We start from the raw sequence: 24461 nt of genomic DNA, 5'->3' as shown, positions 1-24461 counted from the left end.
TCAGCTTTCTACAACACATCATTCCCATTCGTAACACCTTTACCAGGTCTCCTCTGTTGCCAGAAAATGTCAGTTCTCCTTGGTGAGGCTTTAAAAATTGGGTGATTTGAGCTTAGACTCACCTGTCTTATCTCGCTGCAGTCATTATGTAAGGAGCACCCCCTGCCTTCAGTAATATGGAACAGATTCTCATTCCCTCTGTGGGCCACTGCCTCTGACCCTCTGTTCCAGCTGTTCTCTCTGCATGCCGGATTTATCCCCTTTGCTATCCTCTCCTCTGACTGCTTCAGAGCTTCTCCGAGGACCTTGGAGGGGGAGGAGAACATCCGTGCTCCCCAGGAAGTACCACCTTGCGTTCAGTCTCCACTCCTGCGCTTTCCCCCACTGCCTCCTCATTGCCCACTCATTCATCCTGCTGCCCTAGAGAGTACTCTGAAGGCTGGACATGTCCTTTTCATCTCTGTACCTCTAGCAGTTGGCATAATACTTTGCACACAGTAGCAGCTCATTGAAATTTTAGCTTAAAAAGAAATGATTCTGTTTCCTATGTTCTTCAAACCTATTAAGCTAGAATTCCTCTTTCCTCTGCTCTTAAGCACCTCCTCGCGTTTGATTTTGCACGAGCAAAAAAATCACTGCGTGACCTTTATCAGTTACGTGTGTACATGTGTTATAACCCCTCATGCGTTCATAATCCATGTTCCAGTGTCATTGGAATTTTTTGTCTCCACATTTAGAACGATGCCTCTCATGGGGGATTCTACTCAAATTAAGAAGGTGTGGGCTTTGGGATGAGACTTTTGCATCTTAGCTTCCTGGCTTGTGCGTTAGGGTTTTTTCCTCCTTTTTTGGACAGTGGGAGGGGGTGGTGGAGATGGTGATGCCTTGCCTGTGTCGCAGTAGTGTTGAAGGACATGAATGAGCTGCTGCATGGGGGGTTGTCATTGATGAAGGTCTTCGCAAAGACAGTTGTTCTCATTAGAGGCACGAGATAGTATTTCTCAAACCGTTAGTCCAGTCCTCTTTAAAGGAAATAATTTCTCATAGGATTCCCGAAAACACGTATGCAAAAACAGTGACTCAAAATAAATTTTTATTTTTATAAATGGAGTAAAAACTTTGGTAAAGCTTATCAAGTCGAGAAGTCAAAAGTGAAGCAATTCTTGGAGAACGTGCAGAAGCTAAGACTGTCTTGTTTACTAAGTTGACTTGGGGCTGAGCCAAAGGCAGAGGCCACTTCCACCGCCAGCCGGCCAGCAGCGTGGTTTCCTTCCAGGGGACATTCTTTGTGGTGGTCTGCAGAGACAGAGCCTTTTGTTCTTCCCATGGGGTTGGACAAAGGAGAGGGAGCCAAAAGTCCAGCGGTTTGCCCCCGCCTCTCCAGCCCAGCGTGGGTCAGTCCGTGGGTGTAAGCAACCTCCCACCAGACCCTGCGGCCAGCAGGGCCTTGCACAAGCCTGAGGGTGAAATGCACTGTGGGCAGAGGCAGAAAGAAGTTCAGGGAAAACGATGTAACTGAGGAATTTTGCGTCTCCAGCATATGGAAACATCGCCAAGGCAAGAGGAGGTCTTCCAAGCAGAGAAGAACCACAGCCATTAAACATCAAGAACGACCCCTGTGGCCTCTCCTTTCCGCCACAGACTCTGCAGGGGCTGAGGATCCCTTGGGTGCCCTGAACAGCTGCTGTCTAAATGCCATTTCAACCCCACACTGTCCAGAACACCCTCTTCACTTCCCCTCTCCCTTAGCAGGAGCCTGTTTCCGGCAGTCACCTGGCCACAGACCCAGAGAGGAAACATCTGGATATTTCCCAATTTGCATTTCAAAGAGATCTCCAGAGCTCCCTCCCCACCAACAGCATATGGTAGCGCCCCCCCCCCACCACTTAGACAGGCGGGGGGCCTCCATAGTAAACACACCCACCACTCACCATCCCCCCTCCCCCACACCGAAACAAGTCTAAATGATCAGGACAGCTATGGGCAGACTTGTACTGTGAATGCACATGAATATCCTTTACAGTGGAGGTGAACCTGCAGAGGGCAGGGGGCAGCAGACTTTGGAGGCTCCGTTTTCTCACCAGAGACCCTTCGTAGAGGATGTCAAGCTTGGAATGCCATTCTCCTCTTCCGGAGAGACTTTGGAAGGAATACAGACAGACCGTCGACGAAGCCTGACACTCTAAAATGTTCATGCACACAGTGCCCTTGTCCCACAGCAAGGAGCGGGAAGCAACTCCTGGCAGCTCCCCTCATCGGGGCTGTCAGATCCCCTGGGGCAGTGCCAGTGGGGGCCGGAAGGAGGGGCCAGCCTCTTCCAGGGAGGAGTTTTGGTCTTGAGGCGAAAGCAGCTCACTTCTAATTGAGGGCAGTGGAGCGCAATCAGAACGGGAAAAGAAACTCATCAAGTAACTGGAACTGAAATAAAAATTGGGGGGGAGGAAAAGAAAAGGAAAGAAATGAAAAAAAAAAAAAAAAAAAAAAAGAAACCCACAGAGCACAAGGACCACGCCGGGCTCCCTTGTCCTGTTATTTCTTCTGCGCCCTCCGCCAGCCTCCTTCCTCCCTTCCCCACAGTACGCTGGAACCTTTTCCCAGAGAGAATTTCGTGATGTGTGCCAAAGGTCTTACTAAGCCTGACTTCTAAGAATCTACCCCAGGAAAAACAGTCTGTTTCATTTTGTCTTAAATCTGTTGAGTGTTCTCTTTGAAGTGTTATTCCTGATAAATACAAATGACTCAACATAAGGGACTGAACAAATGATGGTATTTGGGGGCCACTGGAATACCATGAAATCTCGGGGGGGAAAAAAGTAGGGAGAAAAGTTCATGCTATGTTGAGAATTTTTTAAAAGCGATTTCCAAAACATTATTTCAGTATATCTCCAATTACTTCTAAAGGTGGGGGCGGGAGTGGGAGACGGGTATCCGGATGATTTTTTTTTCTTTGTACTTTTTAAATTTTCCACAATTAGCATGCAATGTTTTTCAGTCAGCAGACAAAAACAGTAAATTGTCCACCTTCCTAAAGGACAGCCGTATACTTTATCCAATACTCATTGAATGAACTTCTTATCACTTTGCTTCTGGAGAAAACCAGAGGTGGAAGAGATAGATGAACGTAGGACAGGTCATTGATGGATAAAGAATCATTGGCAGGGCCAGCTAAATAACTTGCAGGATCTGGTGCAAAATGAAAGCAAGAACCTCCTTCTTCAAAAAGTAAGGTTTTCCTGGCAGCGCCTGGGTGGCTTGTCTGCCTTCAGCTCAGGTCCTGATCCTGGGGTCCCGGAATCGAGCCCCTACCTTGGACTCCCTGCTCAATGGGGAATCTGTTTCTCCCTCTCCCTCAGCCTGCCACTCTTCCTGCTCGTGCTCAATCTCTCTCTCTCTCCCTCAAATAAATAAATTCTATAAAGAAAATTAAGATTTTTGAGACAGCAATAGCAGAGCATTATTATACCAAGGGTGGGGCCCTCTAAGGGGCAGCCCTGTGTGGCTGTTGGGATCACGTGTCCAGGATGCCTGCCCCGGTCTTTGGTCTGGAGCAGGGCAGCCTGGCGCAGCAGGTGAGGGCTTGCAGACCCGCACCGTTCCGGGAGGAGCTGGCAGGAGGTCACACTGCTTCCTCACCTGTTGCTGAACAGATTTTCATTTTCCTGAGTCCACTTTCCCAGCAATCAACCTCTGGAACAGTGGCATACTTTATCATATATATGCAAATCAGAAGCCAGCCAAGATTATTTAAACCCTGGATCATAACCTCCTTTTTTTCCCTTAAGGTGACTGCTTATTTATTCTATTTTAAGGATACCGGAAGGATGCCAACCCATTTTCTACCCTGAAATTAATGACAGTGCCTCCTGAGAACAGAAGTGGTGGAGTTTTTTTTTTTTTGAAAAGCAATTTCTGCTTACTTTCTCTCCAGACTCATCAAGAACTCTGATTTGCAGAATATTATGGTCCTTCCCTGGTCTAAGAGCCCCTCCTTTCTTTTTGCCAGTCCCTACTTTTGGGGAGCAGAGAGGAAATTCATTAACAAATTCACTACAAAGCATTATTCATTCTGCATGTCTCACTCAGAGGTTTTTAATATCAGGAGTTAGAGCAAATCACCCGTGAATTGTGATCACATGAAACTAACAAGGCTCACAGAGCAGCAACCCAGCTAATGACCAAGCGAGGGCAAGGTTGGCAGAAGCATGTTGATTCCCCTTGTCTGAGGGGGAGCAAACTCATTAACTAAACCTTGTATTAAATTATGTGCAATGCAAATCGCTCCCTTTGCAGCCAGTCACAGAGGCCGCCTGCTGCAGAAATGCAAACAAATCAGATTCAAACCACAGCCAGACACCTGCCTGAGCCAGAGCTTTTGAAAAATGGATGCAGAGTTGCTTAGGCAGAAATTCACACATTATATTTCTTCTTCCTCTAACGTCTCCAGGAGACTTCATCTGAGGTCAAGTCAGGGGCGGGGTCGGGTAGGATCCCAGTTCTACCCCTCACCCAAAGGCCAGAAGAACCCCTCTCATTGTTAAAATGCACCATGAGGAGGTTTGCCCCGGGGCCAGCCATCCCAAGTTCTTTGAACCTCTTCCCTCTTGACTTTCCCTCTTTTTTATCTTGCTGGAAAATGGAACAAAGTTTGAATGTTGGAAAATACCGTAAGGAACATCTAGTTCCAACCCCCTAACACTTGCATACTCTGTAAAGCCCCACCCAAAATTCATCCAGCCTTTGCTTGCATACCTCCAGGAACAAAGACCTCACTACCGCCAAACATAGCACAGAACATTCTGACACAGGACTGACTATTCTTCCTTTTGTTAAGTAAAACTCTCTTTTTGTGCAACTATCATGTACTGAGAGCCTCTTTCTACACTTTGGAGCCGGATAAAACAAGCATTATCCCTTTTCCTTTAGGTGACCTTTCAGACGTTTGAAGGCCGTGCTCTTATTTCCCACAGGTCTTCTCAGTAGGTGTCAGCCACTCCCTTGCCCAGGGAACTTGGCCTGTGACAACCTGTTGGAGGCTCAGTTTTCTTACATGTAAAATGGAGATAATATCTAGTTTGGTGCACCTGGGTGGCTCAGTTGGCTAAACATCTGCCTTCAGCTCAGGTTGTGATCCCAGGGTCCTGGAATCGAGTCCCACATCAGGCTCCCTCCTCTGCAGGGAGCCTCCTTCTCCCTCTGCCCCTGCCTCTCTCTCTTTCTTTCTCACTGTCTCTCATGACTAAACAAATAAAATCTTAAGAAAAAAGATCTAGTTTTCAGGATTGCTGTTGGGATTAAAAAGAATGCATGCTGGGGCACCTGGGTGGCTCAGTGGGTTAAAACCTCTGCCTTCGGCTCAGGTCATGATCTCAGGGTTATGACACTGAGCCCCTCTTCAGGTTCCACACTTAGGGTGGAGTCTGCTTGGGATTCTCTCTGCCTCTCTGTTCCTCCCGCTCCGTCGTGCGCGCTCTCTCTGAAATAAACAAATAAATTTTAACAAATAATCAGAATCAAAATCAAAAGAATGCATGCTAATGTCTCAAAGGAGCCTCGCCCATGGCAGACCTCCAGTACGTAGGAGCAACTGTAATTATCCTCTGCCCTGGGACAGAAGGCAACACAACTTCTCCAGCCTAACCACAGCAGAGCGACACCAGACTGACTGTTCCCCCTCCTTCACACTAATGCTGGGCTTCTACCTACGTGGCCTAAGAAGACTCATCTTTTGCAGCAGACGCACTTCGTTGTACCTACTTACATAAACCTGAGATCAACCCAAATCCTTCTAGTCCTTTTGGCTTTAAACCTATTGGGCAGTTAGAGGCAATTTATATTCTCAAAGAACTAGCCTAGTGGCTATTTCCCGACCAGGCCTGAGCCGACGCATCCCCCCCCACACACACCCTTGCTCACACTAGTCCCTTCTTCCAGAACCTGTTCTAGGCCCTGTCTTCCCTCCAAGGCCAACCTCAGATCTCACCCCCTTACGGAGCCTCTTCAAATCTCCCTCGTTGGAGAAAAACCGCTTCCTCCTTGGAGATCTTACCAAGGACCCTGTCTTAAGGCACAGCTCTTTAACCCCTCGGGAAGCCTGGGTAGCAGAGGGAAGCATGCCTGTTTATCATCCTGCCTGCAACACCTCCCTGCTCCCCTGCTTCACCTGAACCGTCTGCTCATCACGGAGTCCTCCTTGACCCCCAGCACGAAGCCTGGCTCTTGTGAAGTATCTGTTGGTGGGATCCATTGTTCTGAGCGTGGAGACTGCCGCACTCAGGCCATGGCCGGTGTGTGCACAGGGTAGGTAGACGGTGCTGCTGCTCATTATTTCTGTGTAATTATTGAATAACTATAAGGGCTGGTGGCCCAGCCCAGGGGTGAGGGCCCAACAGAAGCTGCAGCCTGAGGCAAATGTGAATTAGAGGCCGCCCCCCAGTGAATCTAGGCTGACAAGGGTTGGGGGTGGGGGATGGATGGAAGCCTGGCAACAAGGCCCCTGTTACAAGAAGATTCGCAGAGAAAACAGTGTGTGAAACAAAGATGGTCGCTGGGTTCCGGCCCTCTGGCTACTGGCCTTTGGCACATTTTCCATTCAGAAGAGGAGCTGCTGCTTCTGGAGCGTGGACACCTGTGAAAAAGCCTCGTTGAGGGGAGGAGGGGGCACACTGGCCTCTCAAGCTCATGGAGAATATCCCTGGGAGGAGGGGACAGCCCCGGGATGCTTAAGACCCTGCTTTCTGCCTCTGCACCTTCGGCCTGTGCATCTTTCTGTTTCTGGCAGACACCCCTCACGCTGGAGCACGTGGTAAAGAGGCAGTTTCTGTCCCGGCTGTCTGGGGGCTGCTTCCCCGCAGACAGGGGCTGTTCCACAGCTCACGTGGGGAGATGGGTCCAGTCACAAATAATGACAGTGAGACATGTGACCCGTGTGCAGGCACTGGGAGAGACTCATAGTCAAAGAGGTCAACTGGGAGCCTCTTGCAATGGGCCGGCCGAGTGGTCATGACAGCCGTGCCAATGGTGTGCGGAGGAGCCTGCAGGGGTGGGGGTGGGGTGTCCCTCTGGCTCAGACAGAGAAGCTTCCAGAAGCTCCCCCCCTCCCAAGGCAAGGCTAGGGTGGAAGGTCCTCCTCTCCCATAATCCCACCATAAGGTGACATGGTTGCCTGTTGAATCATCCCGTCAAACCCCCGTCCATAGTCCGTGAAGACGTCCATGTCTGTCTTACCCAATATTGGGAATATGCATGCAGCACATAGTAAATACTTCATCAATATTCATTATGTTCTTAATTAATCCACTGTCCAGTTGGCTCTGACACTGAAGTGTTCCCACAGATGCTACCTCTCACGTGGGCTTCGGCACCTTCGGGCCACAGCACGTCTCAGGGCCTTCCTATCTTGGACCTGTGTCTCACCCCAATTTTCTTCCTGCTCTGGGAACTAGATTTTGGGTCCCCCTCCACTCTCTCATGTGTTCTGAACTGTGCCGCCGGAACACCATCTTTGGCTTTGTCTTCCCTGCCTACTGATGACCACTCGCAGCCGTGCGATCCCACACAGGGTCCAGGTAAGAGAGCGTTTCAGAGTCTGGGATATCTGTAAGTTCCCTTTGTTGCTAATAATCGACTCCCCTAATTACGACTTCTCGTCTATATAACACCCTTTTGCTCCTTCTTGCTGGCCCTTGACTGCCTGAAACCCAGCACAGCCGTGAGACATCTATGCTAATTTAGAAATGGTTCTTGTGAGCAGCTGGCATTTGTATACACTTGCGTGCTTTATGATTTACAAAGCCCTTTCACATACGTTATCTCATTTAGTCATCACCCTGTCCCCGGGAGGGAGGTGTTGATACCGCCAATGCAGTGGACCCCGACGTCTGCTCTGAGCGCTTCCACCACACTGCCCTCGGCGAGGATGAGCCAGCTGGGGCTTTCCAGACGTGAATCAGTACAAGTGTCGAGCTGCCTGATTTGCCCTCATTAAAAAAACCCACAGAACATAAATCCCAATTTACGGCTGATAACCTATCTGCAATTTACAGGCTTTCAATTGAATACTGAAGTTTGATAGAAATGAGATTACTCCTATCTCAATTTAAAATCCAGTGATATGACTAACATTTCCCCTATGTCTCTCCTCACCTCCTGAATTATTATTAAGCAAGAGCTCCTAGTTTATCCCTTTACTAGTTTGCGACAGCAAGAAATAATTCACCCCGGTCAGGACTAAGGAGGGCTGGCAAGGACAGGAGGAGGAAGAGAAGGGAGTTTATTAGGGCATAGGCAGAAATGAGAGGAGAAATCCACATCTCTGTGTGTTTCCCTCCCCTGGGCGGGGAGAGAAAAGGAGTTGAGAATCCAGGTCACTGGGTAGAGACTGCAGGGGGCAGAAACAAGCGCACTGCCCAGCCAGTACCAGCCACTGACGGTAAACTAATCACTCCAGGTGTAGAAAGGGCACAGTGAGTAAGAAGATATTTGTATGTCTTGAGGGGATGAGACCAGATGACTTCACGCCACGTCCAGCCTAGAAGAGGCTGTGTTTCTGATCTCTGGAATATTCTGCCACACTCCTTGGGACTCCCATCATGGTACCTGGTGCGGGTGCCCCTTTAAATCTTTCAAAGCCCTCCACTCTAGTTCCGTCCCAGCCTAGAGGGGACAGCAATTAGAAGGTGATGCAGATTCCTCCGAGTGGATCCAGTGGCTACAGGAAGAACTGACAGGTGACAGTGAGAGAGGTTAAGAGAAGAAACATACGTGGAAAAGCACAGTAGCCACATTCTATTCAGCATAGTGGTTCCGAAGGCATCAAGGCAGGGCAGCCCAGTATAGGAATTAATGTTGATGACAACTCCAAGACATCAAGAGAGGTCAACCATTAGATAGGTCACTGAGAGCTAACTGGTCACTTGACTCATTTGCAAAATATTTATTGGCCGTCCAGGATGCACCTGACTCTGGACCCAGGGATAGCAAGATGGATAAAGTATGGTCCTCACCTTCAGAAGGTTCTGGACTTCAGTTTCTTGAGCTGTAACATGAGGGAGCCAAACTCTGCAGTTCCTAAGTTTCCTTCCTGGGGGCGCTAAAAGCTTTATGCCTTATGGCTTGATCCTCAATGGTTTCGTGAGGTGGTAACCCGGGCCCTAGAATCCTTTTTTTTTTTTTTTTTTTTTAATTATCTTTATTAACCTATTAACGTTAATACTTAGTTATCCAGAACCTGTTTTGCAAATGAACAAACTGAGGCTCAGAGGGGTTCATGTCTGGCTCAAGGTCACACAAGCAGGGCCAAGACACTCAGCCACCTGGACCAGTCACACCGACGAGATGGATCTTCCTCTTTCCCTTGCACTCTCTCTGCACTATCTTCCTTCCTCCAAAAGGGCAAGCAGAATAGACAGGGAACAGCCCACACACCTGACAATGGCACGGATTTCCCGGTCTGGAATACAACATTCAGCAGCTAACAAAACAAAAATCGTGTGTAACTGAACAATCATAAATATCCGTACGACCACGTGCACCCGCAATGGCATGAAAGGATCTGTCAAAGTCAACAACAGGGTAAGTCATAAAAGTCAGTAGTGATGTCTACCAGCCAACCATGCTGAACAGCTAAAGTTCCTTTGAGACAAAATATGGTAGAAGGAAAAAGGCAGCTTGGGAGTTCTACATTAAAAGAAGAGAGGGGGGGAAGACGAGCAAAACCCAAAAAACCAAACACAAGCATTACTGCTGGTAGCTTTTGTTTAGGCACAGAGTAAAGGGGGCAGGTGCAGGATCCCTGTCAACCAGAGATGGCCACCAGCATACTCCTCGCAAGAAGGCAGTGAAAAATCAGCCCTGGGAATGAGCATTCCTGGCTCTGCTGGCTGCATTCCTCCCCAGCTCTGGGGTAGGTAACATTCCCTGAAGCTCAGAGAATTGGTGTGCTCAGGCTGAGGCTAGGGAGTTGCTGGGCCAGGATCTGAACTCAGCCTGAGTGGAGAGTTCCAGCTCTTTCCACTCCTCAAGCAACCTCCAAGACATGGTTCTGCTTCAGTACTTATTAGCCATGTGGTCTTAGACCCCTCAGGCTCCCGAGACCTGCTTCTCTTGTGGAATTGTTATAAAGATCAGAGATTAAATGCACGAGCTCTTTGCTCTCTGAAAAGACTTCTACAATCATGGTGACATTACTAACAATAACAAGAATGACACTTACTGAACATGTACTATGTGTCAGGCACTGGGCTCACTGCTTTATAGAAATTGCTCCATTCTGTCCTCACAGTAATCTGTGAAATGGGTACAACTACCCACAATCTATGAAAAAAACGGAGGCCCGCAGAGGTGAAGTATAGGGCAAGCCGTCGGGGGCAGGGCTAGGGAAGGAGCAGCTTTCCTTGCTCCAGAACCCTTGCCAGGACCCAGCTGCTGAACCAGAAGCTTCCACTACCTTCTGTAGTTTTATTGCCTTCCTCCCCTGTGGTCACAACTTGCCTAGTGTGAGACTTTGCCTTTTGATGCTGGAGCTAGAAATTGTCATGTGGGAAGGCCAGCATGTTCTGCCATTGAAGGAGACTGCTTTCCGTGTTTCTCTGTAGCCGGTCTTTGTCCAGCTGAAATGAAGAATGCCGCTGAGAACATTTATGATGTCCCAAGCTAGGAGACAGGTACACCCCAGGTTCCGAGGGTGTGCAGTCTAACGGGGGCAACCTGAAAACAAGTATTTACAGGGCCCCATCTATGAGCCAGGCTCTTGATGAGGCCTTAGGGACACAAAGATGAGCAAGATAGAGGGTGTGTTGGGGCGCCTGGGTGGCTCAGTGGGTTAAGGCTTCTGCCTTCGGCTCAGGTCATGATCTCAGGGTCCTGGGATCGAGCCCCACATTGGGCTCTCTGCTCAGTGGGGAGACGGCTTCCTCCTATCTCTCTGCCTGCCTCTCTGCCTACTTGTGATCTCTATTAAATAAATAAATAAAATCTTAAAAAAAAAAAAAAAAAAAAGATACAGGGTATGGTGATACAGGCCAGAGCTGGGATGTGCCCGGGGTAAATTGGGGCCCAGAGAAAAGGCCCCTGACTCTGCGGGGTGGGAATGGAAACTCCAAGGAAGTGAGATTTTAGAGCCCAACCCCGAAATTGTCCGCACTGCTCGAGAGTTTCCATTATAATCGGCTCTAATCCTCTCAGCAACAGCCCTGTTGGGCAGATCCTATTAGTTTATAGATAAAAGTTGTGAGGAACTTGCTCAAGGCACCACAGCAGGAAGTGGCAGACTAGAGTCTCTGACTCCAAGCCTGCCAGACTCTGCAGTCTGTGCACTTTCTAATATGGACGGCAGCCGCAGAGGTTCAACAGTAGGTTGAAGAAAGACACAGCTCACCACGAATGAACACAGCAGGAAAGCGGAACCGCGCCACCATCCAGAAGGTGATGGGGATGGGGCATGACAGGTTACACAAGTTCTTTCATTATCCTGGTGTGTCCTCTGGGTCATGGGGGGGGTTGGTGTCCTAGAGGGGCAGGGCCCCTTGCCCAGCAGTCCATGGGACAGGGTGAATGTTTTCGGTGGGGAGGTTGGTCGAGGATGAGGGGTTGTCCGTCTTCATGTCGTAAGAAATAGAAACTTGAGAAATAACTTGAGAAGAAACATACTAACGAGAAAAAAAAGCAAAAGGTAAAGAAAGAAAAGAAAAGCAAACAAGAAAGGGAGTACGGGGGAGATGGGTAGGGAGAGGCCAGGCCCTCAGCGGCCTCTTCTCGAGGGCTTTGGCCTTGCCCCCCGCCCCCTCTTCCTTCCCCTCTGCGTCTGGCTCTTGCCGCCTCTCCGATTCCGTAGCAGGCCGAAAGATGCTTCCAAACACTTTCTCAGATCTAACATCTCTGATCTGCAATTCTAAATCCCCAGGAGAGAGAATGTGATTTGTTCCCCCTTGGGCCACCCAGGGTGTGTGAGCGTCCAGCCTCAGAGAAGGTGGGGTTTGGACGGCGGGGCAGACCCCTGGGGGTCATTCTGGAGGGCTCTGGAGAGGTGTCCAACTCTAGACATCGTTAGATCCCATGTTCTGGAAAGACAGTGCTGAGAGGTCTGCCCTTTAAAGTAATACATTGGCTTCCACATTTATAATTCTTCTGCGGTGTTATTAAATCCATAAATAAAGATTTAATCTTTTAAGCTCTGCATTGTGAGAGCAGAAGTTAAAGAGCAGGCAGAGGAGAGCTTGTCGGCTTCGGTGGTGGCTGGTGGCGGGGGTAGAAAAGGAGGGAGCTTCCAGTCTGCTGGGGCTGAGGAGACAGTGATAGATGCAGAGGGTGCAGGACCCCCCCCCACACACACACACCACATACGCAGCAGAGCTCTTGGACCACACTGCCCTGCCCAGGCAGCCACAGAGAGGCTGGACAGCAGGTCCAGAGGCTGGGACAGACATCTCAACAAATCTCAAAATGAGCACGTTTTGACCTGAACAGTTAGTGGAGGATCCCAGGAGCCTCAGGGAGGGATGGGGCTCCTGCACTAGGAGATGGACTGAGCCTGGGGGAGGAGGAAATGGAGGAGGGAAAGGGCTTTGCTTCCTGCGTTGTCCGGAGTCCTGTCCCAGAGGAAGCACTGACAGCTGAATCAACAACTTCATCCGTCCATCTCTGCCCTTCCCTCCTTACCACCCAGAGCTCGGACAACATGGGCTCAGGCTCCTTGATAAAAACGGCAAGACGAATACTTAGGGCTCTCTGGCGGCCAGACCCAGACACAAAGACCAGCACCGGGGAGGGGAAGATAATGAGAACAAAAAGGAGAGCCTGGGAGTTAGGGCAGGAGGCTCAGCGCTGCAGTGGGGGGAAGGGAGCCCTCTCCATCAGGCCTTGTGATGGGAAGGCACCATCTGGACCGCTGATGTGGCCAAGGGCTGTGGCCCAGCAGCTCAGCCTTGTCGGGCCAGGGGTTGGGGGCAGATGTGGGGCTTCTCTTTGGGAATTTAGTCCTCTCTCCCCCATGCAGGGCTCTGCCTCCCACTGCCTTTTGTTCAACCCAAAGCAGTGGTCACAGCCTGTCTCTGCCAAGTTACAGAGGGTCTGAGAAGGGGCAGTAAGGCTGGTTTGGGATGATAGGATTCAGCTACTTCGGTACCTTGAGCTACTCCCTTGAGCAGCAGAGAATTCAGTTTGATGAATTTGGACAGTTCACTGGATCTGCCCACACAGTTCCACTCACCTTCCAAAATGCTTCCAGAATAGCACTAGGTATGGTATGGGAGCCAAAAAGAAAAAAAAGCAAAAAGGAATAAATGACAAGGCTCCAGAGATTTCTGTCCTTTCAGAAAAGTCTCAGTGAACTTTTCCAAAGAAAATTGAAGAAAAAAAACAAAGGATAATACATTATATGTTTATTAAAAAAATTAAAATAAAACCCTGCAAAAAAAAAAGGGGGGGGGATGTTTTTGCCTTTCTCATTGACGATGGAGGCAAAGAAAGACGCTACGAAGACGGGCCCCCACATGGGAGGCAGAAGGTCCTGGTTTTTACATCCTGCTCCTCATACTGATGTCATGTCCACACAGTCTCAGAGCTGTTCCCTTCTGAGGGTCGTCCAAAACCCATTCCTGATGTTTGCAGCCCTATCAAGATAACTCACAGACCCGGCCCCAGCCTCTCGACTGTGAGGCTGTGACTCTCATACTGTGAGGGTGTCACGCTTATGAGGAGTGAGGAGACCATCTTCCCCACGTGCACACACATACAGTGACCCCCGCTGGGCTGGGACCCCTCTCTCTACAGGCCTCCAGGGAGAGCTCCCTCCTCCACACCCCTCCCCTGCACCGCCTGCCGGAGCCAGATGTTCCGTGGGCAGCCCCCTCTGTGGGTGACAGGCAGTGATTACTGTTGCCAGCCCCACATTAGGAGAGAATTGAATGGGAGAGAGCCCCCACCCGCCCCGGGCTCCTTACAATAGCGCCTTTGTGAGGTGCTTCGCTGTCTCTCCTTTCCCTTCTTCACCAACCTACGTCAGGGGCAGCTCTGCCTGGGGAGAGAAGAAAAGAAGACAAAAGGAGGATCACAGGGCCTGGCTGATCCACCCTATCCTGGAGGGGGGGGTGTCCTTTAGGGAAAAGACATGTTCCTTTCTCCTCCCTCCCCACACAGAGGTCAGTGACTACCAGGACCCTCAGGCTGTCTGAGGTCTACTCCAGAAAGGCAGGGCATGTTGTCCATCACACTGCCTTGCTCCGGGGTGCAGAAAGGGAGCATGAACCTGGGCTGGCCACCCGCACCCCCACCCCTACCCCTACCACTCCCCCACCCCCAGGGAGGGACCAGACTCCCAAAGCCATGGTTTTCCTCTCGGGATCCCTCCCCTTCCCTCATGGCCTCCTATAATCCTGAGCCTGAGGGCCAGGGCAGGAAAGGGTTAAGTTTCCAGGCCTCCTGGCCAGGCTTCAGCCAGGTTCCAGGACTGTGGTGGGGGTGACCAGAGGGATGTGTTGGGAAACTGGTAAAGCTACCATCTGGGGCATGGTCGCTGGCCCTCCTCCTGGCCCAAACCGCAGACGCCGTGGCAGCAGGAAAATCAGCGCGGTTCAGAGCAAGCTCCATTGTGTAACCGGCCCTGGGGGACTGCCCCAAGCTGGAGAGGGAGTGGGGCTGGGGCTGGGGGAGAATTCACCTCAGAAGTGAGACCCGAGGTTCTTTCCCAAAACACATTTGGGGCTCTGGTCTTCATTAGAGTCCAGGGGGACTCAAGTCCACTTTATGATTTAAACCCTCTGAGATCTGGAATGGGAAGCTCTGCCCCTGGGCCCCAGTCTGGCAGCCAAGGGCAGCGCTGGGAGGGCCACTGTGGAGGAGAGGTGGGTGTGGAGGGAGGCCTTCCCTCGGTCAGCCTCCTCAAGTGGCGGGATTCTGTGCTTCCCCAGGCGCCTCACGGTAAAATCTGTAACTCGAGAAGTCCCCTCTCCCTCGGCAAGAGAGCCCAGCCAAATCCCTCATGTGGCTTACGGAGTGGCAGTGGGGTGGAGAAGGAAAATGCGGGGTCACAGAGAGAAATCTGAGCTGAGGGCCACCCCCAAACACACACAGGCGAGGAGCAGTGGATTTTCCTTTTAATGCAAAACCTTGCAATACAAAATGATGTGGAGAAAGCCCCCATTCTCCGGGGCACTAAAAGGAAAGGGCAGAGAGCCAAAGTCTCCTCCTCCTAGAACTCTCTCTCTCCCTCCACCGGACTTGCACTGAGGCGAGAAATATTCTGTTGCCCGTTTGCTGGGGCTGCCCCCAAAGGAGGGTCAGAGCTCTGGGTCTGCGTGGCCTTTGGCCTGAAATTCATTGCCAGGGGGCAGGAGGGGAGCAACACTTAGGGTTTTCTCTCTTTCAGCTCTGAAAAGATCTCTCGAGATCTAAGGTCCCACAGGAAACGGAGGGGCTATGAGAATCTGGCTTCCATTGGCTGCGTTTAGGGGCCCCAAACTGCAAGTTGCCCACATCTGGACGAGGAGCAGGAAATGTCGCAGGGACAGAAATGTGTAGAGGTGAGGGAGATTCAACCACCAGAGCTGGGTGCTCAGACTTCTTCCTCTTTCCTTCTCATCTCCAGCTTATAGACAATCTGGTAGCCATCATCCCAGGCGTAGAGCTGGCGCTCCCGGGGGTTGTAACGGAGGCTGGCATGGGCCCCATATCGGCGGGGGAAATACGGGAGTGCCGCCCTTTCGGGAGTCAGGGTGCCGCTGGCATCAAAGGAGCACTGGATGCGGGCGCGGCTGGCAGGGCGGGTGTTATAGACAACGTACAGTGTCCCACAGATGACAAAGGCAGCCTCAGCATTCTCTCTGGGACATGGGGTGTCCCACTGCTGCTCGGTGTCCAGGGTCTGAGGGTCTATCTTGGCCAGGCACAAGTGCCTGTCATCTTCCCGAGTGGCATAGACAGCCCAAAGGCCCTCCTCATCAGCAGCCAGGTCAATGTACGTGTCTGCCGTCAGCCCGTACGGGGGGATCAAACCCTCTGCCGGGAACACCGAGCTGTCTACCACGGTCCGGTTTGCCAAATGGAATTTGATGAGCTGCAAAGTGTTCTCCAGCTCACCTCCCCCTCCAGGTCCTCCAGGCGGCCTCCGGGCATAATAAAGAAAGCCACCATACACCAGCTGCCCCGTGCCTACCCAGGGGAAGGGCACCCGGACCCGGGAAGCTTTCCGGGCAGCCATGGCGAGGGTGAAGTCCCGCAGCCTTGGGAAGACAAAGGCTGTGTCATTCTGTGTCCCATCTAATACATAGATCTTCTCTGTCGGCCCCATTGGATCCTTGGTCCATAGACCAGCCGGGCCACCGAACCGCTTCAGGATCTTCATTGATCTCACCTGAGAGATGGTGTAGCCACAGTCTGTCGGGGACGGAGAAGAAGAGCACAGGACAAGACAATACACACAGGAGTTAGATGCCCGCTACGGGAACCCCCCAGGGTGGGCCGCGTTGAGGACGGCTGCCGGTGGACGCCTCCACTCATACAGAGGATAGGGAAAAGGGTGCCCCAGAGGTCTAGGTCCCCAGAAATGCGCCCAATGGACCTGTCATTATAGAGTCTCCTAAAGCAGATTCCAGAAGATCACACCAAAGTGGCCTCTGGGACAAGGAGAAAAACAGGGAAGAGCCAAGGCAGAATACATGCCCTGAGAGTGGCAGGCCTCTGCTTACCTGTCAGCATATCGTACTTCTCGTTTCTTCTGCCCTTGCCTTTGATCCCAGGGCCTCCGGTCACCTTCTCATCAACTTCCACACAGGGGAGAGCTGGGTTCTGGGTCTCCAGATAGTCAACCTCCCGCTCCAGACGGTCTACTCTCCCCGAAATGCTGTCAGCCTCAGTCCTGAGGGCCTCACGCTCCTTCTCGGCCACCTCCAGCAGCGGCAACATCTTGTTCTTGAAGTCTCTCAGCTCAGCGGCATGCCGGCTACTTTGGTCCTGGCACTGGGCCAGCCGTTCCTGCAGGGATAGGGGCCAGGAGAGGGGCTGAAGGGTTACCACTCCCAGGCAAGGAGAGGCCCAACCAGGGAGTGAGGAACAGGAAAAAGCACAAACTCGGCCAGAGATTAACTCCCTTCCAACCCCCACTGAAGGGAAACCAGATGTTAAGAGATGCCAAATGTGCAAAAAACCCAGCTGGGATCACCTAGGCCTCGACCCCCCACTTCATGTCCTCCAAGCCGCTGTGGGTGGCCTAAGTCCAGGAGGGTAGTAAGGGGTCTCGGCTCCCCTGTACTGGTCTCCTCTTGGGAATGAACAGATTTCAACTTGGGAATGCCACAGACTTCAAACTGTTAAAAAGACACAAAGCTGCAGATTCTCTGGGAACTTCCAACTCTCACAGAATCATCAGCTGCCCCTGAGATGCTGTCCTGCCATGCTAGCTCTCATGTCCGTGTCCTCAGTCCCCTTTATCCCAAGCAATCTCAGGGTAAAACACAAAGGCCTGTTTGCTTTGGAATCGCTCTGTCGTTGCGGGGGAAGGAGGAGGGCTTGCACTTATAAGGATACTCTTAATAAGAGTTTTCTGTATGTCCTCACAGAGCCCTGTCTTGCCATGTCCCCAGATCCCTGACACCCTGGGTGAATCAGCAAGAGATGGGAAGTCCTTCCCGCCTGGCCCAGGAGAGAAAGGAGTCACTCACCTCCAAGGCAGCTAGTCGGCGTTCCATGTACTCCACAAGGTGGTGCTGCTGTCCTTGAAGGGGTTGAAGCCATGATAAAAGGAACAAGGTGACAAGAGGCGTGCAGGGCCCCATGGCAGCAGAACGGGGCCGGAGTAGGAGTGTGAGGTCCCGTGCCTTTCCCACTCAAGCCCGCGGCTTAGCTTTGGAGGCGGGGTGGGGGCGGTGCCTTCTCTCTTTCTGGATCTCGGGTCTCTCTCACTACTCTGGAATGCTTTCACAGTCTCCTTAGAGCCCCCACCCGCTCCTTTCTGCCTGGACTGATCAAACACAGATGGCCCTATGGCAGAGCAGCCAGAAGCCTTAACCGCCTCCCGTCTAGGATGCAGGCTCCCCAGGAGAGGGGAAGAAGATGAAACCCCAGGGCAGAGGCCTTCCGGGCAGTCACCCAGAAAAAGGAGCTAGCAGCAGGAGGGAGGGGCCCCAGAGTACACTCAGCAAACTCTATTCCTGTTTTAGGAGAATGCATGCGTCCTTCCAGTCAGTGCTGGCTTCTTAAGAAACATCCATCATTAATCTTTTCCTTTCCCAGCAATAATAGCATGAATTGTTTTCTGCCTTGTTGAGTGGAAGCTGGAAGCAGGAGATGAGGTTTGAGGGGAAGAGGTGGGAGAAAAGATCGGAGGTCCCAGCTACACTACCTTTTTCTATAGCTCATTGGCGCCATCTTGTGATAGGCACCTGGTGTCATCTCAGGATTCACAGGGAAACCAAGGCTTAGACCTCAAGTTCCGTGGAAAATTTTCCACAAAGTGAGCCAAGCAGATTGAGTTTACAGGGCTTTTCATCATTAAAACACAGATTTCCCCACAGACTTACCCAACTACTTAAGGGGCTATCCCAATCTCTCTCTGATTTAGCCTAAGGAAGAGAATATAACTGAGATTTAAAAACAAAAACAAACCCAGATCACTGACAAGTTAAATTAATTCTTGATTACCTGGTAGTGAGATTGATGGCAGAGCCTTTCTACTTGGCTTTCTCTTACCTGAACGCTTCTAGGTACATTCTCTTACCAAAACTGGGGAACGTTCAGTGAGTCCACCCTGGTTTCATGCTCATTTATTTAGGAAAAAAAAAATTGGAAAAATAGAATGTGTTGCAGTCTAAATCAAAATACATGTGTTCTGACCAATGGGAGAGAAGAGCTTATTGATCATTTCTCTTGGTTATGGTCCAAAAGTGTTTCTAAATGTGTCTCATCTCTATATCCCAACCATGACTGCAGAACCCCACAATGAATTAATGGCCATTGTAGGGTAGATGTGGCCTGAAACACATGTCAAAAAACCCCCAAGTGTATATAGTGTTTATTCAGAGACCTGCAGTGATTGATCTAGATAAATCTCTAGTTCTTTATCAGGAGAAATTTTCTTCACTTTAGGATCAAGAGAAATCTAATCAGAGGGGCTCCTTCTCCAAAAGGACTTCTAACAATGCAGCTTGAAAGGTGGAAAAAATAGCGTCTTCTGTGGTGGTTCTGATTTTCATTACGATATTTCAGATGGTTGGTGGAATGTGCTAGGAAACAAAGTTTAGTTATCCTGGGTCTGAAGTTCTGTCTCTTTCAGAGGGACAGGACCAGATGATCTTCAGTTAGGGCCCAGACACTCCATTCTTGGGCAGTGTTTTCTATCAACTCCGATTCATTTCCATTGTGGATATTTGTATGAAAGATGGATTTGCCCCTAAGCCACCACTGATGTTCAGCTGCGATGTACTTAGCCACTCCAAAGATGCCATTTTTTGGTCCCCTTTGCACCTCCCCTCTAAAAGAAGTCAAGAACAGCCAAATGAATCAGAAAATTTACCCATTTTATTGATGCATTGCAATTGCTCTACATTTTACCATATTATGTAGAAAATACTGAAAATACAAGCTACTTTGTAAAACCAAAGACAAACATTGAATCCAAAGATAAACTATGTTTTACACAATGGACCCTTTTCCCGTAGTTAGTATTAAATTTTAAATATCTATTTCTTTTGTTAAAATGATTATTTTACATACTCCCTAAGTACATCTGCATTACAAACATAGCTCAATAATTCTCAGAAACTGTTTCTAGAGGCTTGTTGTAAAAGGAAGCGCACAACCAGAAAAGGGAGAAAGCAAAAAAAGTTTAAATCGCACACAATAACTAGCATATCAAATACATTTAATAAAGTTGAAATTCCATTGCAATATCAAGGATTCAAAGCAGAAATACTAACATTACATATAATGTACATATAATGTACTGCTACATGTAGTGAGATTATTTTTCAAGCTGAATCAAAACCACACATTATATAAAGTTTAGCGACAAACAACCATGTGGACATGCTGCACCAACCATCAGTTAAAAAAAAAAAAAAAAAAAAAAAACCCAAAATAGGAAGCAGGCTTGGGCCATTCCTGTCACTGAGAGGCATTTCATCTCCTATCCTAAAACAAACCAACCTAACCAGTGGGTTTTTGCAGAATAATGCTGAATAAAACACGCATTACTGTGCTTGCCTGGCTCAGGGCAGTCAAGCTGAGCCCCTCTAGTGGAGGAGGATGGATGGCTAGAACTGTGTGAAATGGAGTTCTGATTTCTGGGGCTGGTATCTGAGCTGAGCACTGACGCCAGTGTCCCCTCCCGGGAGCTATTAAAACTCTGGAGTGATCAAGTGTCCTGATGAGCCCAGAGTGGCTGTACTTAATTAAGCCTTCCCCACTTTCTCTCTCACCCTGAAGGGGAGAAGCTGGAAGCACAAGTTCTGAAAGGATGTAAAGTCTGAAGCTGGCCTGAGGTTAGGCCACTATGACCAGGTGCCAGCTGCTCACTGAATTCACAGGGCTTCCCCCCATCCTGTCAGGGCTGGCAATGTGAAGCCCCACGGACAGATTCTAAAGCCACATTGAGCACTATATTCATTCAGCAGACACAGATGGATTTTTATCTTGGTAAATTTGAAATGCCAATTTGCAGGTTAAGGCTGAAAGTTTCTAAAATTCTTAAAGCCACGACTGCTAGTACAGATGTTTCAGATAACAATACACACTCTGGGTATTGTCTTTTCCCCATGGAGTTAGTTAATACTTGCACCTTAAGTGGTATCTACTTACTGGACGGGGGGCAGGAGTGGAATGTTTTGTAACCGCCCCCCCCGGCCCCATATCTTATTTGTCACAAAAACAACAAATCTTTTAAGGATAAGGAATAAAAAATGTTTCTACTAGAAACTAGGTCTGCCTTTGAACAAGAACGTTTGGCAAAAAAGAAAACACAAAGATCACACACATTGACCAGAAAAATGTGTAACATTAGTGATGGAAACTATACGAGCTGCTTCGGTATCTTCACCAATACAGCGGTGCAAACACAACTCAGGAGAATGACCACAAGAAGAAATAAGAAAGAAAGAGAGAGAGAGAGAGAAAGGAAGGAAGGAGAGAAGAAAGGAAAAGAAAAGGAAAAAAAAAAAGAAAAACGAAGTAAGAAAAGAAAAGAGAAAAAGCAGAAAACACCAACATGTTCCTGGTAGGCTGTACTGACTATCTGCCCCATCGTGGAAGCCCTTACTCTTTACAATGAAGAAACTCCAAATACCTTGACAGCTCCTCGGTGTTCAACCCGGTACAGAGCTTGCTGACCAGGCTCCATGAAATCTCCCATCTCCATCCTGCACCTCCTTGACGCCATCTCTACAAAGAACCAGTCCTAGACTTAGCCCTCAAGTACATAATTTTCAAATCAGATGGAACACTTCTCTATCTTAGAGTTAACCTTCTTCCCCCAAATCTTTTATGGGCAGGAACATCCCCATCCCCAGTACCCTCCACTTGACCCAGATCCATGCAGGAGCTGAGAGTACAAGGACAATTTCACAGCCCCAAGAATATTCAAGTTGTTAAAAAGAAACGTCAAAAGCCCGATGACTCAACAGGCTTTGGTTCCTTTTTAATATTCTTCACCGGCTCAGAAACCTTCTTGTGAGTTCCCTGTCACCAGCGGCATCACAAAACTCCTCCTCATAGTATGGGGACATGGTAAGCAATACAACAGGCTCTTTGGTATAAACAGATCTGTTATGTTTTTTTCCCAACAAGCAAATATTTTACTAGGAATGGCAACTATTTGCAGGAAGGACTGCCACATGGGAAAAGGAAAAGAAAAATCTCATTCTAAAAGTGATTGCACATACTTTAAAGAAAAAGAAAACCACCATATATTTCATATTGGCTTGACTCCTCTCACCTGCTTCCCAAATTCTCACAGAAGCAAGGTAGCAATGCACCGTGAGAGAGCCACGTGGGGAAAATGCTTCTGTGAGAACTCAGCTGAGATTCCAGACTGGAAAGGGGTAGACATGGTTCTAAAGGAGAAAAGCTGCTGTTTTTATTTTTCAACGTCGGCAGGGAAACTGACAACAATGCATTTACACGACACAGCTACTAATCCTGTTCTGATAAATCCCAGTGAACAGCTTAGGGTCCACAAGGGCTTGCTGGTCCATCCTAAGGCAAGCTCACTGTAAACTCTATGAACCACTACATTATCATATAAGGCACTACAATAAGGGAAGGAGGAGAAAGGGAAGAAGAGACACACACTGAACAACTCCTCACCAGACACACCTGTGCAAAACAATTCCAAGGGTCTCCTCTCCTTGCAGGCAATGCCCCTGCTCATTCAACACTACAGTAATATGCTCTAATATAATTGCAATTAGTTCACATACATTCCAACAAATATCAGTTCATTTTGGTTTAAATACAATGGAGACATCCATTCCATCTCCGGGGTAACACTGGAGGATCAGATACACACTAAATACACAATTCAAGTGTAATCACTACACATTTGATTACAAATAACATTTTGGGTTAGCAGGAAAAATTGCTTGTTATATTTTTCTAATCAATATGTACATATTTAATTATGCAAAATATTAAAACACCACCATTACAAAACTTCTAAAATATTTTTAAATTCAGTAATAAATTTTTAAAATATTTTTTGCAATTCCTACATGCACTTATTGTATAAGTCTTAATAAGAGAGCATTCAATTTGCTGCTGGCATACAAAGGAAGCTACTTTAAAGTATAAAAGCTATACACAACGTTCTTATCTGGTTTCAGATTCTTTAGCTTTCTCCCCAAATAAATCATAGAACAGAAGGGAGAGATGAGGCAAAGAGAGAGAGGTGTATTATTGAAAATTCATATTAATCTTTAGGCAAAGCTCACCAATGCCAACAACCTTTAGGCAAAGCTCATCGATACCAGTATCGCATAATACAAAGAGATTTTGCATATAATAAGACAACCACCACCATACAATAATAACGACCTTAATGGCTTTTCCAATAATAAAATTTAAGCTGAATCAGAGAGAGAAATACTTTTAAAAAATAACTTAAGAAGACTGCATGGTACTTCATTTAAAAAGAGTAATAATACCTAGTGCTTTCACGGTAGGTATGGATTCTCTCACACTAAGTTACCAGCAAATGGTGAGCTGCCTTTTTAACACTACTTTACAATAAACACAGGAGCAACTGAGAGAATCCCAAGAGTAAGTATATAACCAGTTTTGCAAAAATAACAATTGCCCAGTAAGTATAACATGACATGAAAACAAACTAAACACTGTAGTCTAATGTCCCATAAGGAAAGGTAAAATTTTGAGAGGAGAAATGCCTGATAGTCAAATACAGACTTGTGTAAGCTGCTCTTAAAAGAGGCAATTAAGTCTTGGTTTTTAAATAAGCAAAAAGTGATGATTTTTCTTTTCTCACTTGTTACCAGATTTCAAGTCTTTCTATCAGCATTTTTCCTCTGATCAGCAATTACAATAAAATAAAGTTAAATAAAGAGGGGCTTCACTTGGTCTTAAAAACATTTATAGAAATCAAGTCAGAGAGAAAATATTTTTCAAAGGGTAACTTCAGAACGATCTCTCTTCCTTGGTAACTGCAGAAGATGGGCATCTGAACTCTTCCAAATACCAAAAATGCTGTCACAAAAATAAAGAATTAAAAAATAGGGCAGACTTTGGGAGACTACAACAATGCAGTCAACACTAAGACAGGTTCCCCAGAGAAAAACCTTCTGCTTCAGTGGGCCCCTGCAGAACAAGTTGCTGGCTAAGGAGTTTCAAGAGGGGCCTAAGGGAGGAGTTCATCATAGCCTGTTATTAAGAACTCAGGGCCAGGAACAGGCAGCCATGACCCCTCCTCCCTCTGCTCACCACCTACAAATAGGAATACTGGCTGATCTTGGTCGGACTCAGTGGGTATCCAGTGTAAATTGTTGAGCCTCGGGAAGACCCAATGTAGGACTGGGTGGCAAACTGGTGTTGGTACTGAGCAGGGGCCACACTGGCAGAAGTGAGAAGGCTGGGCCCAACGCTGACAGGGACCTGGTGCACCAGAGTGCTAGGGTGGGTGCTATAGGCTGCAGCATGCCTTGAGGAGCCCTGGGGAGAGAAGAGATGAGCAATGGAGCTGGTGGAGCCCAATGCAGCAGCAGAGGTGGGGGCAGCATACGTATACAGGTGAGGCTGGCTCGGCAGGTGAGCAGGGGCTGGGGCCAGGTGTGGGTGCCCCGTCGAGTGTAGTGGGCTGCCATGCTGGAAGGCGTAGGGGGCCTGGGAGAGCGGGGCCACAAACGCCTGCTGCCTGCGGGGGGCAGGGTTGCTGCTTCTCTCCTGTGAGGTTGGAGCTGACGATGACTGCTGGTTCTGGAAGGAGGAAGAAGGGGGTGAGGACCCTTGAGGTCATTCCGGTTCGGGGATCA

At 48.7% G+C, this 24461-nt stretch overlaps 2 protein-coding genes across 6 annotated transcripts in view; both read right to left on the bottom strand.

Moving 5' to 3' along the window:
* Positions 1–15071: 15071 nt before the first annotated feature.
* Positions 15072–18452, bottom strand: OLFML3 (olfactomedin like 3). The gene is made up of 3 exons (XM_059138324.1): positions 17652–18452; positions 16680–16965; positions 15072–16368 (listed from the first exon to the last, which is right to left on the bottom strand). The coding sequence occupies exons 1-3, from the start codon at positions 17763–17765 to the stop codon at positions 15548–15550; spliced, it is 1221 nt and encodes a 406-aa protein (XP_058994307.1). The 5' UTR covers positions 17766–18452; the 3' UTR covers positions 15072–15547.
* Positions 18453–19484: 1032 nt separating this feature from the next.
* HIPK1 (homeodomain interacting protein kinase 1) overlaps positions 19485–24461 on the bottom strand; it is a 52378-nt gene continuing 47401 nt past the window's right edge. For 4 of the 5 annotated variants that reach the window (XM_059138319.1, XM_059138320.1, XM_059138322.1 and 1 more), the window contains one exon: positions 19485–24405. In XM_059138319.1, the coding sequence (XP_058994302.1) occupies positions 23917–24405 (489 nt within the window). In that variant the 3' untranslated portion in view covers positions 19485–23916. The remainder of the gene's footprint in view (positions 24406–24461) is intronic. The other variant, XM_059138323.1, reaches the window with a different exon arrangement.

This window comes from Mustela lutreola, chromosome 10 (genome assembly GCF_030435805.1).
Source record: "Mustela lutreola isolate mMusLut2 chromosome 10, mMusLut2.pri, whole genome shotgun sequence".
NCBI lineage: Eukaryota > Metazoa > Chordata > Mammalia > Carnivora > Mustelidae > Mustela > Mustela lutreola.
This window is presented reverse-complemented; position numbering and strand designations above follow the sequence as displayed.